Here is a 14936-nt window from a genome sequence, read left to right as displayed (position 1 = left end):
ATGAAGTCAAGAGCGCTTTGAACTTCTGGGAGCAAGGTTTATAGTGGTGATCAGGGTTTAGAGAGGGATACACAGAGAGAGTGTGAAAGCCAGCTTCTGCCCTTCTCACAGAGAGACGTGAAGACGGAACCCCTCCATCCCACCCACTTCCACTCTGGGTCGTGCCCAAGAAATGCAAACAAGTCTCATTATTAGCAAATGATAGGTCTCGATTATGCAGGAGTGTTTGAAAACACTTTTGTCATAGTCCATGATGAAGAAACTTGTTAAAAACTTAGGCTCTCATGGATGTAGAAAAGATTAGTAGGTTACGTTCACACTGGGTTGGCATGATGGACTGGCTGTAGGGTGTTTACACCATAACCAGGCTGTGTCTGGCCTGTAAGTTAGCAGTAGCAGAAAACCCACCATGGACGCTGACGCAATAGTAACAAGCTAATTAATGGATGGCAAGTGTCTTTATGCTGTGCTTCTCAAAACTTTAATGAAACACCCCTTAAAGTCACGGAACACAGCCACTGTAAGGCTACTTTTTCCTGAAGTTTCTTGTTTTATCATTGAAAAAATCATGTGAACCCTCCCCTCCCATTTCCCCACCCAACAAAGAAAAGGAACTTTGAGAAATATGAGTATCTCAGGAGGCTGTCTCCATTTTTTTAAAGCTTCTGGCACCGAGTCACAAACCCTGATACTGAAGATGCCACATGCAATGGGATTTCATGCTGCCTCAGCCCCCGGGGTCTCTCAGCCACCAGAGGATCTGCTCTAAGTCCCAACTTCCTCTCAATCTCTGCTGATTGGGGACACTACGGAAGACCACGGACTCTTCCCCGGCTACTGTTGAGGAACATCTTAATACCATCTTGCTCAACAAGATGTGAGATTAGCACGGGGCATGGTGTGACACATGTGGCAAACAGGGTCGAAACACATTACGCATCGACGAGGTAAAGCAATCTGCTTTTGAAGAGTAAAGTTTAATAAGAGTTTACATTTTCTGTTTTTCTGCAGTACTTGTGATGGTTTGCTTTCCGTAAATAAGGAAAGGCAACGTGAACGTGGAAGAAGTCACTGCATGAATGAAAAGTGCATCATCTGCATTTTCATCAAAGATTTCATGTCTAAGAAGGGCTTCTGGACCCCTCTAGGCCGCCGGGAAGCACACACACGCCGACAGCTCCGTCTCCGCGCCGGGCTTCGAGCCGGGCATCCACCCACCTAGGCCGGGGAGCAGGTGTGGTGACCGTCGGGCGCCGCAGAAGCGGGCCAGACAGGAGAGGTAGGGGCTGTGGGACCCAGGAAATCTAACGAAAATGCCCTACCCCTGGACAAGCAGAGCAGGACTAACTCCATTTTGTGCTGCACCCGCCACCTCCTGTAACCCCCCCCCCCCCCAGGACCTGCCTATTGTTTAAGGCACGGCCTCACCCTGGTTCGGCTATGATCAGAAACCAGCACACCTAGGAATGCGGGGCCTCTGACTTTCAGCCGCCAAAGAATGAAAACCCCGTCTTTTGCCGCCGAACCTGCGCGCCAATTCTAACCAGAATAATAGGCTAGTCCAGATGGCCACTATGGGGCGAATCGTGATTCAGTCGGCCACCTGCGCGCGGACCGACGTGGCTGTGCGACTTTCTATGTGCGCTACAGTCTCACTGGGCACGGACCCCTACGACACGGCTGGGCTCCTTCGCCTCGGGGTCCAAGCCCCTGCTCGGCCGTGTGGAGTACGCCTGGACCCGAGCTCGAGCTTGCAAATAAACCCTCAGGTACTTGCATCGGCGTCGGCTCCTCGGTGGTTTCTCGGATTCGCAATCTTGGGCACAACAGGGGCAGCGTCAGGTGACGCGGCAGGTGCAGCGCGATCACCTGCTGCCGGCGCGGTGCAGAGGCCGGGTTAGCAGGAGACGCCACCGTGCGCCACGTCCGGGGAGGACCCGCCGCCCGCTCTCCCCTCCCCTCCGGGCCCGCCGGCCCCCGCCGCCCCGCCGGCCCCCGCCGCCCCGCCGCCCCGCCGCCGTCCACCCGCCGGCCGTCCGCGCTCCCGAGCCAGCGCCGGGCGCGAGGCGGCGGTGGCGTGTGCTGACGTCATATGGGCCGCCCGCCTCCGATTGGCCACCGCCGCCTCACCAGACCGCGAGCGGACGGGCGCGCGGGCGGGGCGGGGCGCGCGGAGGCCACGCCCCCCGACGGCGGGCCGGGCGGGGTCACGTGACCCGGGCCCCACCGCCCGCCTTATAAGCCGCGCCGCGCGCCCCGCGCCACGGGCCCAACTCCAGGCGGTCCCGGCCGCGACCTCTTCCCCCCTGAGCCCGCGCGCGGGCGCCCCCCCCGGACAGGTACGCGGGGCGCGTGGGAGACTCCGGGGCCGAGCTCGGGGCGGGAGCCGGGGGCGCGGGGACTGGGGCGGTCCGGGCGCCCCCACCCACCCCCGGGAGCCGCAGGGACCCGGGCCCGGCCCCGGGGCGGAGCTGCACGCCTGACCCCCGCGGGTCGGCTCGGCGCCCCCTCTGCCCGGGGCCCCGGGTAACTTGCGCTGCGCGCGGACGGCGTGTGGGAAACTTTGGGGCCGGACGGGCCAGCGCTGGAGGCGCGTGCGGAGGGCACCGGGGCCGCTCGGTGCTGGCAGCCGGTCCCAGACGCCTGGCCGCCGCCGCCGCCCGCAGCCCCGCGCCACCCAGCGGGCACCCGGCGGGACCTGGGCGCGGGCCGTGCCGTCTGCGGGCGCCCAGAGCCCCGGCTTCCCGCGCGAGCCGCGAGGCCGGCACATCGCCCCCCGCCCCCCGCCCCCCGCCCGACGGCCGCCCGGGCTCCAGCTCCCCTCGCCCGCGAACTTGACGGGGCCCCGCCCCTCTCCCCGCAGGAGCGCCGGCCGCCCCCGGTGACCGATGCCCAGGCTGGACGACCACTGCTGGAGCTGTTCGTGCGCCCAGGGCGCCAGGCACCGAGGCCTCCCGGTGGCCGGGGCCGGAGGGCTGGCGGCCAAAGTGGGAGACATGCTCAGCCCCGCGGCGCTGGCGGCCCGCCGCGGCCCGGACCCCGCGCCCGCTCACGGGCCTCGCAGCCCCGGGGCGGGGGGTCGCGGCGCTGGCGGCGGCTCCCCCGCCAGCTGGCACCACCACCTGGTGCAGCGGAGCCTGGTGCTGTTCTCGGTGGGGGTCGTGCTGGCCCTGGTGCTCAACCTGCTGCAGGTGCAGCGGAACGTCACCCTGTTCCCCGAGGAGGTCATCGCCACCATCTTCTCGTCGGCCTGGTGGGTCCCGCCGTGCTGCGGGACGGCGGCCGGTGAGTGCAGCGGGGGTGGGGGTGCTGCTCGGGGGCGCCGGGCCGGCCTCCCGCCGACCTGGCCCGGGGGCCGCGCGCGCCGAGCCCGCCGCGGTCCCGGGCTGAGCGCACCCCGGATTGGCGGCGCGCGAACTGGTGAGCGGCCCGGCGGCGCTGCCATTGGCCCGGCACGCGAACACGCTACCCGCCGGCCACCGAAAACAAACCGTCACGTGGGCCCCGCCGGGCGGGGGCGGGGCGGGGCGGGGCGGAGGGGACGCCCGGCGGGCCGCGGGGTGCCGCGGGTGCCGCCCGCAGGCTCCGTGCGCGGGGGCCGCTGACTTCTGGGGCACTTGTTCTGCTCCCGTGCCCACGCGTGGTCGGTCTCACGGCTTGGCTCGGAAGACCGCTTAGCGCTTCTCTAGCGGCACAGCCTTCGTGCATACGCGCGCTGTCAGGTGTTTCCTGCAGCCTCGCCAGCTGCGGGAGGAGAGAACGGGCGGGCCCCAGCCCTCGGCCCCAGCCCTCGGCCCTTGCCCTCGGAGCCACGCTCTGCTGGGCAGAGCACAGGTGTACCTAAGTGGGACAGCCGTGGCGGGGGTGCCGCGCTGTGGGCTGTGTGTCCAGCCTTGATGGGTTGCCTGCCGTGGGTTTTACGTGCTTTGCCTGTTCACTCCTTACAACAGTACTCTGTGATGGCTCCATTTCACAGATGTGGAAACTGGGTGCAGAGACTTTAAGCATCCCTGTCTAAGGGGACACAGTAAACGGCAGACCGCTGTGCATAACTCTGCAAACTGCCTCCCTGGAGTCTGGGTGTGTCCCCTGCACTGTGGAGACACATCCTCTTTGCAGCAGACTGGCTGAGAACAGCTGGATGGCACAGGGCTGGGAGTGGAAGCTGTGTTCTGGCCAGGGCACGTCAGTCACTGCCGGGTGAGGGGTGGGGGTAGAGCACCCACTCAGTGGGTACAGTGCCTTCATCTCTGTTCTTAGAAAGGTAGGATCCTACTTTGCCTTTCTAAATCCTTAAATCATACAGCTATCCTATTAAAAATCCTTTTTGAGAAAGTTACCTAGAGCAGATCCCATCTTTCATGCACATTTGGTACAGTAGTTCTTTCTCTGAATCAAAAATTCGGTCTTAAAAAGGAAATATTGTAGGTTAGGTTTTATTTGCAATTGAAGCGTCAAGGAATTCTGCGCTCTCTCAGTTTCTCATACCTCCTTTAAAAAAAAAAAATTACCAGATAAGCATAGGGCAAAATTCTTCAGTACGGTTGTGCCTCTTTACCCTTTAACCTTAAAGGGTAAGATTAAGTTATAGCTAAATAAGTTATAGAATTGTTTGGGTTTCAGTTTTCAAAACTCTTAAAATTAGAATTTGATAAACTGTAAAACAAAATTGAAACTGAAACGCTCAGTTTCACTGATTATTTTCACCAGAACTGTGTCCCTTATTTGTCCAGGAACCTGAACTAGTTACTCCTTTCCTAGGACAGCAGGTGGAACTGCTCCTTGGCTTTCAAGCCTCTGCACTTGGCATCTTTAAGTGCTGAGCCCCATGTCCCACAGTTGGTCCCATGGGCCTGGATCCCCAGCAGCCTCCAGGCACCCTGTGTGTTCCCTGCCTTTACTATGTCCCGGAGTGCCACACCCTCCCCCTGTCTAAGTTCTCTGTGTCCTCTCTCCTTTAAAAATCTGTGCCTGTGAACTCCCTAACTCTTCCTACTCCGCCTTCTGCTTACATAACCCTTGTCATTTTACACATGAGGAAACAAACATGAGGATCCAGGTCCCATCAGAGCCCACAGTGAACCAGGGGCCTGGTTCCCTGGGCCTGGTCCCAGGCTGTTCCCACAGTCAGGACCTGGACTCACAGGGGTGGCTCAGCATGGCTAACTGGTCACAGCATTATATGGATAATTAACACACACACCCCCCCCCCCCCGCCGCCTGATTGAGTTCTGTGTCTAATTAAACTGAAGAACAGCAATTTCTCAAAAACAGTGTGATCCTTTTGTTTGTAGTCAAGGAAGACGAAACGAAAAACAGACCAACAAAAATTAGTCTTAATTCAAATGCTGTATTATAGCATATATGTTTTCTAGGAAAAGAACTGGTTTGAATAATCTGTTAATCGCACTTAGAAGTCCTGTTGTCATAGAGCTGGCGTGTTCTCATGTGTGGTGTTGTTTTCTTTGGCAGCTGTGGTGGGCTTGCTGTACCCCTGCATCGACAGTCACCTGGGAGAACCACACAAGTTTAAGAGAGAGTGGGCCAGCGTGATGCGCTGTGTGGCTGTGTTTGTTGGCATCAACCACGCCAGCGCTGTATCCTTCAGAGGATGTGCTACGTCCAGGGCATTTCCTTAGGTTATATGTTGAAGCACTTTTTTACTTCTAACGAGTATATATTATCTCATAGGTTAGTGGAATGATCTTCTTCCAACTATTTTATTTCAAAGCATATTGCTTGGTGTATAGAGTTTTCAGAATAGTTCAGGAAACTGTTGAAATAATACGAGAAGCAGAGTGGACTTTCTGTTTTGTCAGACAGTAGCTCCTGGTTCCTGGGAATTGGTTTTATAAATTCTTTTACGTTTCACCCTCATAATCTTCCATTAAGAAGACCTGGTTTCTGTGGCCCAGTGAGAGGAGGCCAAGGGTCCCTGTTCTTGGGGAGGGTTTTTTAGATGGAGACTTATGTGGTACATACTAATGACAACATGTATAGGATCTGAGTGGCTTTGTTTGCTTGTTCTGTTGGTTTTTTCCTTTGGCTTGTTTTGAGCATCTTAAAAATCACTGGACTTGTCCTTAACCTTGCATCACCAGAAATTGGATTTTGCCAATAACGTCCAGCTCTCCTTGACGTTAGCAGCCCTGTCTTTGGGCCTCTGGTGGACATTTGACCGTTCAAGAAGTGGCCTTGGGCTTGGGATCACTATTGCCTTCCTGGCCACTCTGATCACTCAGCTGCTGGTGTACAATGGTGTCTATCAGTAAGTATGTTCTCTAGCATATCTATGTCGCCTAGAAGCTATGACTTCACTTTTATTAAAAACGCCCACTAAACTGAGATGCCATATTTTTTTAATACATGATGTTGACTTAGGCATGAAATTCTCAAAAATACTTACTGTTGATTCCCATGTTAAAAATGTACCACCCATAACTTACCGTAGGGAAGTGAAGCAGTGGCAGTAAGCGCAGCAGTGAGACGGGACTGTCCTGCAGCCCATTGTGGCTGCTGCGCATCGTGCGTCTCCCCACTGGTGGACTCTCCCCCAGAGGCCAGCCAGGCTCGGGGAGACTGACTGCTTAGGTACCATCTCTTCTGCTTTCTCTGCAGATACACGTCCCCAGACTTTCTCTACATCCGCTCCTGGCTGCCGTGTATCTTCTTCTCAGGAGGCGTCACCGTGGGCAACATAGGACGGCAGCTGGCGATGGTAGGTCCTGCGGCGGTCTGTTCCCAGTGCATGATCGCTCGCCCGATAAAGTGGCTGCCCACGAGTCATTGTAATGTGTGGTTGAGACCCAGGAACAACAATTACAGAGAAAAGCATAAATTTAAAAAAACAAAACAAAACAAAACAAAAACCCAATGATACCAAGACAACTCTTTGCTAAATGATAAAGATTTTGGGATTTGTGAACTCATGATGAACTAGGAAGCAGCCAGCGTTGGCGGGTGACCCCTTATGTTATAGATGCATTCAGCAACCTTTCTAGGCTCTCAACGAGTCCAGTGGCTGGCAGATAAAGTCACTGAAATGGCTAATAGTTGATGACGAGGTGTCCGCCGTCCATCCCACGAGGGCAGGTGATGCCCGGGCAGGAGATGCAGCAGAGGCCCTGCACCCAGGTTGAGGCCTGGGTAGACAGGCCCTGCACATCCTGGGCTGGGGGACCTGGCTCAGCCTCCCTGGAAGCCCTGCCATCGGCTGTAGAGGGAGTCACACGGCTTGGAGCCATTGACCATTCCTTGAGACCTGGAAGGGCAGAGGGAGTCAGGGATGATTTTGGTGGTTCTACCTTCACATACAGTAGTAGTTACACTTTCACATTTGAACACATTAGTACGAGAAAGTTCTCTCAGGAGTTGACTTTGACTCTAGGGCTTTAGTAAAACGAACGGAAGAGAATTGCTGAGTCTTACGAGGGCCACTGCCCTCACATCAGCCCTGGGGCTTTCTCAGAAAACTTATCTCAGTCCCTCAGGCTATTTATAGAACAGGACATTTATTTGTGCCAGCTGATACTCACTTGTGGGAGCTGAATTTGAAGGCCACTTGGCTGTTTCACAAAAATAGAACTAATTTCAGAAAGATAAAATGTGTAGTATGTCCCACTGGTTCTGGAGTTCACCGTCCCTCCCTCCATGCCTTGCAATTCTGTGGAGCCAGTGCCCAAAATGGGAACTCAATGAAAGTACGGTTTCTTGCAGCCCCAGTGAGGGTCAAAGGACTTGGCTTGCTTATTTTGACTCTTGCAGCCTCACATGAGACACCCATGCACTGGCTCCCCCCCATGCAGCCCACTGACTAGTTGTCCGACTAGAACCAGGCAGGCCCACGTCACCTGGTTGTATCTGTCCACCATCTGTCCTCTGTCTGTCCACCAGTGCTTGTTGCGTGCGGCTTCTGTTTCAGTAGCTTCAGTAGAGAACTCCTAATATGGCTTTTGGGGTAAAACTGCTGTCAACAGGGTGACTTCATAAAACAAAAATCTGAATGACGTTCAACAGGTTGCATGTTGTGGTTTCAGGCTGCTCGGCTGGTGCTGTTATGTATTTGCAGGGAAGGGTTAAGCCGGGGTTGGGAAGTGAGCATTAGTCCCGTAGAGGTAGTGACTTCCACGGGTACGAGTTATAAGCACCGAGAAATGGTCAATGGTTGGAGGGAACTGATTTGAAGAGTCATACATGTCATACCTTTGAAAATACCGCTGCTTATAGATTGTGTTAGCAGATGTTCCTTGCGCGCCCCCCCCCCCGTCGTTTTGGTGGAAATATCAGAATTAAGTGAAAGTTTGATAAAGGTAAGTTTTAAACATAAAACAAGCGAGCCACAGAGTTGCAGTTCTCCTTACTGAAGCTTGCTCTTCCCTAGCCTTTAAAAGTGGAGAGACTTATATAAGGATGTTCTCATACCTTGAAACGTGGGGAGCGATAGTCACCTCCCCTCCCAGGTCATCAGAATGAGCGGGCGTCTCGAGGCTCTGCGCCCACCCCGTGCACCACTGTTTCTGTCCTCGAGAATGGAAACCCTTCCTTCCCCGTGGGTCCCAGCTGCAGGGAAGGCTGGCAGAGTCCTCAGAAGTGGGGGCTCCCTTCACTTGGACCAGTGGCACCACCAGCCACACCCTGTGGTTGCCCCCGAGATGAGCTGCTGACAGCAAGTGGCTGCTCCTGGCCACTCGAGGGTGGGGGCAGCCCAGTCCCCGTTCTCTAGGTGGAGAGCATGGGACGAGGGTGAGCACATGTGAAACTGCTGGCCCTCATGCCCCCAGCCCTGTTAGTGCTGGAGGAAGCCAGGAGAGTCGTGCTAGAGTGGAGCACAGCTTCTGGAAGCTTCTGGCTTTGTTGCGTAGGGGTGTTATGGAGGCCTGAGAGTGGGGAGCCAGGTGTTAAAGCCACTTGTATAGTCCAGGTCCATCTGGACTGGCGGGCAGCCCTGGCCCCTGAGGTGAGGATGGCCTTGTGGGAGTTGGGGGGGGAGGCATCTGTAAGGGGTCAGGAGCCCCTTACAGGAGCTGCTCCTTCTGGAAAGTAGAACTGCACATGGTTTGTAGGGTCTGTTTGATTTTTCTCATCTTTGTTAAAAAAAGTTACAGTAAAAATGGTAGTTTTGTAATGTAAAGCGCAGGTGATGTGTGTAGGAAGTGATAGTGTAGACTGCGGAGGGCGGTGGTGAGGGAGCCAGGAAGGTCCGCTGTGAACACATGGGGCCCGCTCACCTAGAGGTCCCTGGAGGTCCCTGGGATGGGGGCCTTCCTGCCCTGCCACCACCACAGCCGCCCAACACCCACCCTGACTTGGCTCCTGGAGGTTGAAGCCTTCCTGGACACCACCCTGGCATTACGTGGCAGTTGACACCCTGCCGCTTTGATCCTCTTGACCTCCATCCCTGGAAGTGTGTACACACGAGTCTCGAGGAAGCAAGAGAGTCTTATAAAAGTGGACCCGGGGAATCTTTGGCAGAATGCACCTGCAGCCAAATGAGTCCTCCGGCTGCAGCGGTGAGGGTGCGGGACCTGGGCCCTGTCTGCAGTGGTGCTGCTGCGATAGCAAAGTACATGAAGCTAAAATTGTGTCCTGCCTGCCGGTAGAGCTGGGAGTGCGGGAAATTATAGATGTCTCAGGCTGCGGCATGACCGAAGAATAAAATATGAATCCTAATCCAGGTGCCCTGCCTGACCAGGTTCTCCTGGGGCCTGTGTTTGGGGGTCTTCTCCCTTGATGCTGCAGCAGCAGGTGGCCCAGGAGGCTGCTGGGAGGACCGCAAGGGCTGGGGGCCCAGAGCCCTCCCCCTGGGGCAGCCTGCACCCTGATGACCCGGGCGAGTCTGCACCCTGACGACCCAGGCGAGTAGGTCCTGTGGTGTGAGTGTGAGTCTGTGGATCCCTGAGTTGTCAGCCTTAGAAAGTGCTTCTGTGGCATCTTGAATGTTGGCGCCATGATGTCAAGTCCTCCCTGGCTAGAACCTTCCTCCTCGTGTGCACCCCTGCCTTTAAAAACGACAGGGAGTTAAGAGGTTTTTCAGGGAGAGAGTCTGAATGCTTGAGCCTGCCTCCTTAGTTGTTACCCTGCTTCAAAGAAACAGAAAAAACAACAGCTTTCTTATTTGTAAAAACAGGCTAACGGTGCTCAAAACTGGAAAAGCCCTTCCCATGCTTACTTCCAGGAAAGCTGCCCGGCGTCCAGAACGGGGCTGCCAGTTGGGCTGGCTGTGGCTGTGGGCCGCCCTTGCCAGAGGCCTCCACCCTCAGGCTGCTGGTGGGACGGGGCCTGGGGTTGTGGGGGCACTTTCTCAGAGCGAACCCCTGATCCAGGATGGACACCTTCCCCCCGAGGGCCTCTGACGGCCCTGCTCACCCACTCTCCTCGGGCTCCTTCTCCATCCTTGCCGTTGGCTCCCTCCCTCAGGAAGACACATGGTTATTTGCCAGGGTCCCTGGGTCCCAAAGCCGTAGATGGGCCCTACTCCCATCCCGTGGCTCAGGGAGCTGCGTGGCCACCCAGGTGTTCCAGAGAAAATGATGCGTCTCTGCGTTTGTAGCTTCAATCTTTGGAAACGTGGAGGCTTTGAGCTGCCCCAGGAAGGGGACGCGCGGCTCTGCTTCCCACTCCCAGGCCCAGGCCTCCTGGCAACGGACAGCTGACTGCCTTTCCTGTGGTGGTGGCAGTCAGAGCAGCGCCGGCGGGTGTGGAAGGGACGCGAGGTGAGCTGGTCAGGGGTGTGCCACCCACCCTGTGAGCACACAGCTCCCGACGGCCCGCCTTGGGGTATCTTGGGGTCATCACTGCAGGACCCCTTCTGCCCAAGACCTGCAGTTCTCAGGCTGTGGCCCCGTGTCTTCTCCATCCCAGGCCAAGCATCACCTCCTCTCGGTGGTCACATGTGTCCTTATGCTAACGCCAGACCCGAGTTAGGTCTCCCACGCACAGTGGATTGCAAAGCCATGTTTTCTGCATCTCCCCATGTGCACGAGCCACTCGCACATCTGGCGTGCTCTTGTGGGCCTCAGACGAGGAAGCGCGGGGCACAGGTGTCTCAGCGTCCTAGAGCCAGGCCGGTCTCCCCAGGCTGCCCCGGGGGAACCCAGATGTTAGTAAAGGTCAGGACAGAGGCCCCCTTCCTGGGGAGCAGACTGCTGTGCACAGAAGCGTGTGCATCCTAGATTACAGTGTGTGAGCGTCTTGGTGTCATCACCGTGCACCCCCGGCACCCTGACCACACAGGATCCCACGGCCTCCCCGCTGGGGCGGATGTCGTCCTGCCTCCACTTGTGCAGCAGCTCCGCGCTGGGCAGGACAGGTGGCTCCCGGCCAAGGGTGTTGCGGAGGTCACAGGGGCCCGTTCTGCGCCAGTGGCTCCCACATGTCCTATCCCCACCACGCTCTCTGTCGGAAGATCCTCTCCTCCTGTGCACACACGGGGCACTGACGTTCTCACTCTCCTTCCATGCAGGGCGTTCCTGAAAAGCCGCACAGTGACTGAGTCTTCAAACCCCCCGAAGAAGGAGCACGATGTGGGAAGAGAGTCTGTGACATTGGATTGTGGCAAAGATTATCTTTTTTCCGCAGTGATCTATTTAGATTGGGCTGACTGTACCAGTGACTCCCGGAGAAATGACTCACCTGTCTTAGAATAGCAAGTGAAGAACTGCTTATCTCAAAATGGTACCTTGCTTGATGCGTCCATGCCTGCGTCCTGCTCTAGAGACGCGTCCCCCCAGCGGGTGCGGGCGTCAGGCGGGTACGGCTCCCCGAGTCCTCGATCTCATTTATGTTATTAAAAGCAAGTTGCCATATTTCAAAGCCTTGAACTAAAGCCTAATTACCAGCTCCTGGTTTTGTACCCGTGCCCATAGGGGATAGCTTGATGGTGCTTAACAAAGGTGAAGTGTGGAAAAATAGGAATAATATTTATCCAAAAGATTTTTTTTTTCTAAGAATAGGGTTGTGTAAAAAGCGAAGTTGTGTGGCAGTGAGCCCCGGGAGGCCGCGCCCGCGCCGAGACGCTTCACACTCCCGTGCCGCATGAGCGTGTGCATCGCTGTGTGCAGCTGTGCTTCGCTCCCCCTGTGGGATTCCGTGCAGACAATCTTACTGAGTGCAGAGGGCAGCGAAGGCCGTAGTCCTACACTGTGATAGACCGGAGTTCTCACCGCGGTACTTGACGAGTCTCATCCAAAATCCATACCCACCTGAGAGGGAGTACCTGTCTGCCGTGTGTCTCAGTCTTAGCGAGCCAGAGTCATGTGTGGTGTTTCTTCAATCCTCCAGAATAGACATGGCAAGTTTTCCACAGCCCTATGGAATTTGCAATCTGTGATTGCCTTGTAAAAAGACGCGTGCACATGTCACCACATTGAACATTTGGTGTTTCTAAATACTCAAAGATATCGGTGAGCACAATGTATTCACTTAATGGCATAGACCATATTAGACCCACTTTGCGAGGATTGGGTCTCAAACTTCAAGTGCAATGTATATGAAAACCAATCTGAGCCTTGTATTCTCTTAAATATTTATTATTATTTTTTTTAACGTATGAGATGTTGAAGAGGGGTTCTCCATTCATTTCAGTGCTGCATGGAGGCAAAATTCAGCAATAATTTCTTTCAGTTCTGTTGCACCCTCCACTGAGCCCTGGTCCTTTGAAAATACTCCAGTTTTGTGGGTTTAGTAGATTTGTCATTTTTACTTAACAAATTTACCTTTTTGTATTTTGCAATTGAAATGTTTTTGTTTTAAATCCTGTGAAAGTGACTTCATTAGGAGACTCCTTTTGGCTAGAAACAGGCAGTGGGCAGGACGGGGGTCGGAGTCACTGGCATCCGCGGCCGCGGATGTGCGCGTGGTGGTCTCGTCGCGCCTGTTTGGTTTTGTTCTGACAAAAATACCATGGAATAGATTTTCGGTGACTGTGTAGCTAATCTGTTCTAGAGGAATTTTGTGTAAAAGTCAACGAGATCGTTCTGAACTTTGCACTGACCCCTTACATGTTTTCTGCAAGTGAAGATGGATGATTAGCCGTGTGTGAAAAGATTTCTCAAGGAAGAGGTCAGCATCTTATGAGAAACCAGAAGTTATTAGGTGAAAGCAGTAATTGAATCTTTAAAATATACTTGATCATGTACAAACAGTAAGTATTTTTTTCTCTGAAACTGGAAGTAAATCTTTATCTGTTAGAAATAATGTAGCCAAAAAAAAAAAATGTGAATCTGAAGAATTTTTTTGCCAATACTTTATAGCAAGTATATGAACCAAAGTGATTTGTGTTTGTAAAAATGTAAAATACTCTGAACAAAATTTGCACTATATCAGATACAAACATCTAGTGAGATTCACATTCATACTAAGTTTTCAGCACTGTGTTCTTTTTGCATTCATTTTTTACTTTTATTAAAGGTTCAAAACCAACTCTTGTATTTACGAGCTTTTCTTTAAAGGGGCAGGGGGCTTGTCTGCGTGGGGTGTTAGAATTTGGAATGGGAAAATATTTTATGGTTCTTCAAACTTGACTCAGCGTTTACACAACCTCTTGGGGAAAGACCGCTTAAGTGTATTTTTTCCTCCCAGTGGGAGATGAATTTGGGAGGTGACCGGCAGTAGGATCCACTCTGACTCCCTGCCCCCCCACACACACTGACAGGCGGGGTGTCTCCCTGGCAAATAGAGCCCAGGAGGAAGGGACCATGCTGATGGTGACCCCCGCCCCCCTACCACAGACATGGCCCTCACCACTGAGGCGTGAAGTTCTGCCTAAGAGGAGCCCAGTTCATGCAGCTCCAGCACAGCAGTGCCCACACTGAACCCGTCCAAGCCCAGGTGTGAGCAAGTCTGGGAGTGTGGCATGCAGTGGGTTGGCAGGCAAGGAATCCTGTCACCCTGTTGATTACAAGCAAGGCACGCTGTCCTAGAGTTCCTTGTCCCCTCTGTCAGCTGCAGGGGCCAGGCTGAGAGCAGGAGCTCCGTCACTGAGCTGCTTTTCAGGATCACCTGCTACCTCACCTCAGGAGTGTGTCTGGAGATCAAGGACTGGCACTCAACATACATCATCAGTGCCCTGGCATCGTCCCTCCCTGCATTACAGGAATCTAAACTGGCCTTTCTTGGGGCCCTTGGGTGGCTCAGGCCATGATCTCAGGGTCTTGGCATCCAGCCCCCACGTCGGGCTCTGCATCGAGTGTGGAGCCTGCTTCAGATTCCCTCCCTCTCTCTCCATCGAAGAACGATAATTACAAAAATTAGTGAACTTGTCTTTCCTATTTCATGTTAGACCTTTTGCTAACAATGCTCACTTTTTTTTTAAGATTTTATTTATTCATAAGAGACACAGGCAGAGGGAGAAGCAGGCTCCCTGTGGAGAGCCCGATGTTGGACTTGATCCCGGGACCCCGGGATCACACCCTGATCTGAAGGCAGACACTCCCCCGCTGAGCCACCCAGGCGTCCTCACAGTGCTCGGTTGCTGAGAGTTTCAGCTTTCTCTGTAACAATGTAGCTTGCGGGCAGCCCTGGTGGTGCAGTGGTTTAGTGATGCCTGCAGCCTGGAGTGTGATCCTGGAGACCTGGGGTCGAGTCCCATGTCGGGCTCCCTGCATGGAGCCTGCTTCTCCCTCTGCCTCTCTCTCTCTCTCTCTCTTTCTTTCTCTCTCTCACGAATAAATAAAATCTTAAAAAAAAAAAAGTAATGTAGCTTGCAGATACTTAGGGTTGGGATCTACTCTGAAAAGTATGATATTGTAAAATACTAATGAAGATATTACAATCCTGCTTCAATACATATAATGCATAAGATTCTGGCCCACTCCTCACTCATCTACCATCAGGCTTGCTCTTGAACAAGAGGCAGGCTGATAGGCAATGAATTAGCCACAGGAGGGATTTCCTATTGATCCCCTAATATGGCCAAAATACGCAGAGACTGAGGTGTG

The 14936-nt window shown here is 54.3% G+C and overlaps 1 protein-coding gene across 1 annotated transcript; it reads left to right on the top strand.

Moving 5' to 3' along the window:
- Positions 1–2212: 2212 nt before the first annotated feature.
- On the top strand, positions 2213–13419 carry INSIG1 (insulin induced gene 1). Its single transcript, XM_055335183.1, has 6 exons — positions 2213–2339; positions 2864–3285; positions 5473–5597; positions 6102–6268; positions 6619–6718; positions 11462–13419. The coding sequence occupies exons 2-6, from the start codon at positions 2889–2891 to the stop codon at positions 11489–11491; spliced, it is 819 nt and encodes a 272-aa protein (XP_055191158.1). The 5' UTR covers positions 2213–2339; positions 2864–2888; the 3' UTR covers positions 11492–13419.
- Positions 13420–14936: the final 1517 nt, after the last annotated feature.

This window comes from Nyctereutes procyonoides, unplaced genomic scaffold (assembly GCF_905146905.1).
Source record: "Nyctereutes procyonoides isolate TBG_1078 unplaced genomic scaffold, NYPRO_anot_genome, whole genome shotgun sequence".
In the NCBI taxonomy this organism is placed as follows: Eukaryota; Metazoa; Chordata; class Mammalia; order Carnivora; family Canidae; genus Nyctereutes; species Nyctereutes procyonoides.
Note: the sequence above shows the minus strand (reverse complement) of the source record. Positions and strands in the feature narration are given on the sequence as shown.

What these genes read in the sequence shown, in the direction of transcription:
- INSIG1 (XM_055335183.1), top strand. Translation starts at nt 2,889, where the DNA reads ATGCCCAGGCTGGACGACCACTGCTGGAGCTGTTCGTGCGCCCAGGGC. An exon ending in GTGCTGCGGGACGGCGGCCG is followed by an intron (nt 3,286 to 5,472) that starts GTGAGTGCAGCG and finishes TTTCTTTGGCAG; the next exon opens with CTGTGGTGGGCTTGCTGTAC. An exon ending in TAGGACGGCAGCTGGCGATG is followed by an intron (nt 6,719 to 11,461) that starts GTAGGTCCTGCG and finishes CCTTCCATGCAG; the next exon opens with GGCGTTCCTGAAAAGCCGCA.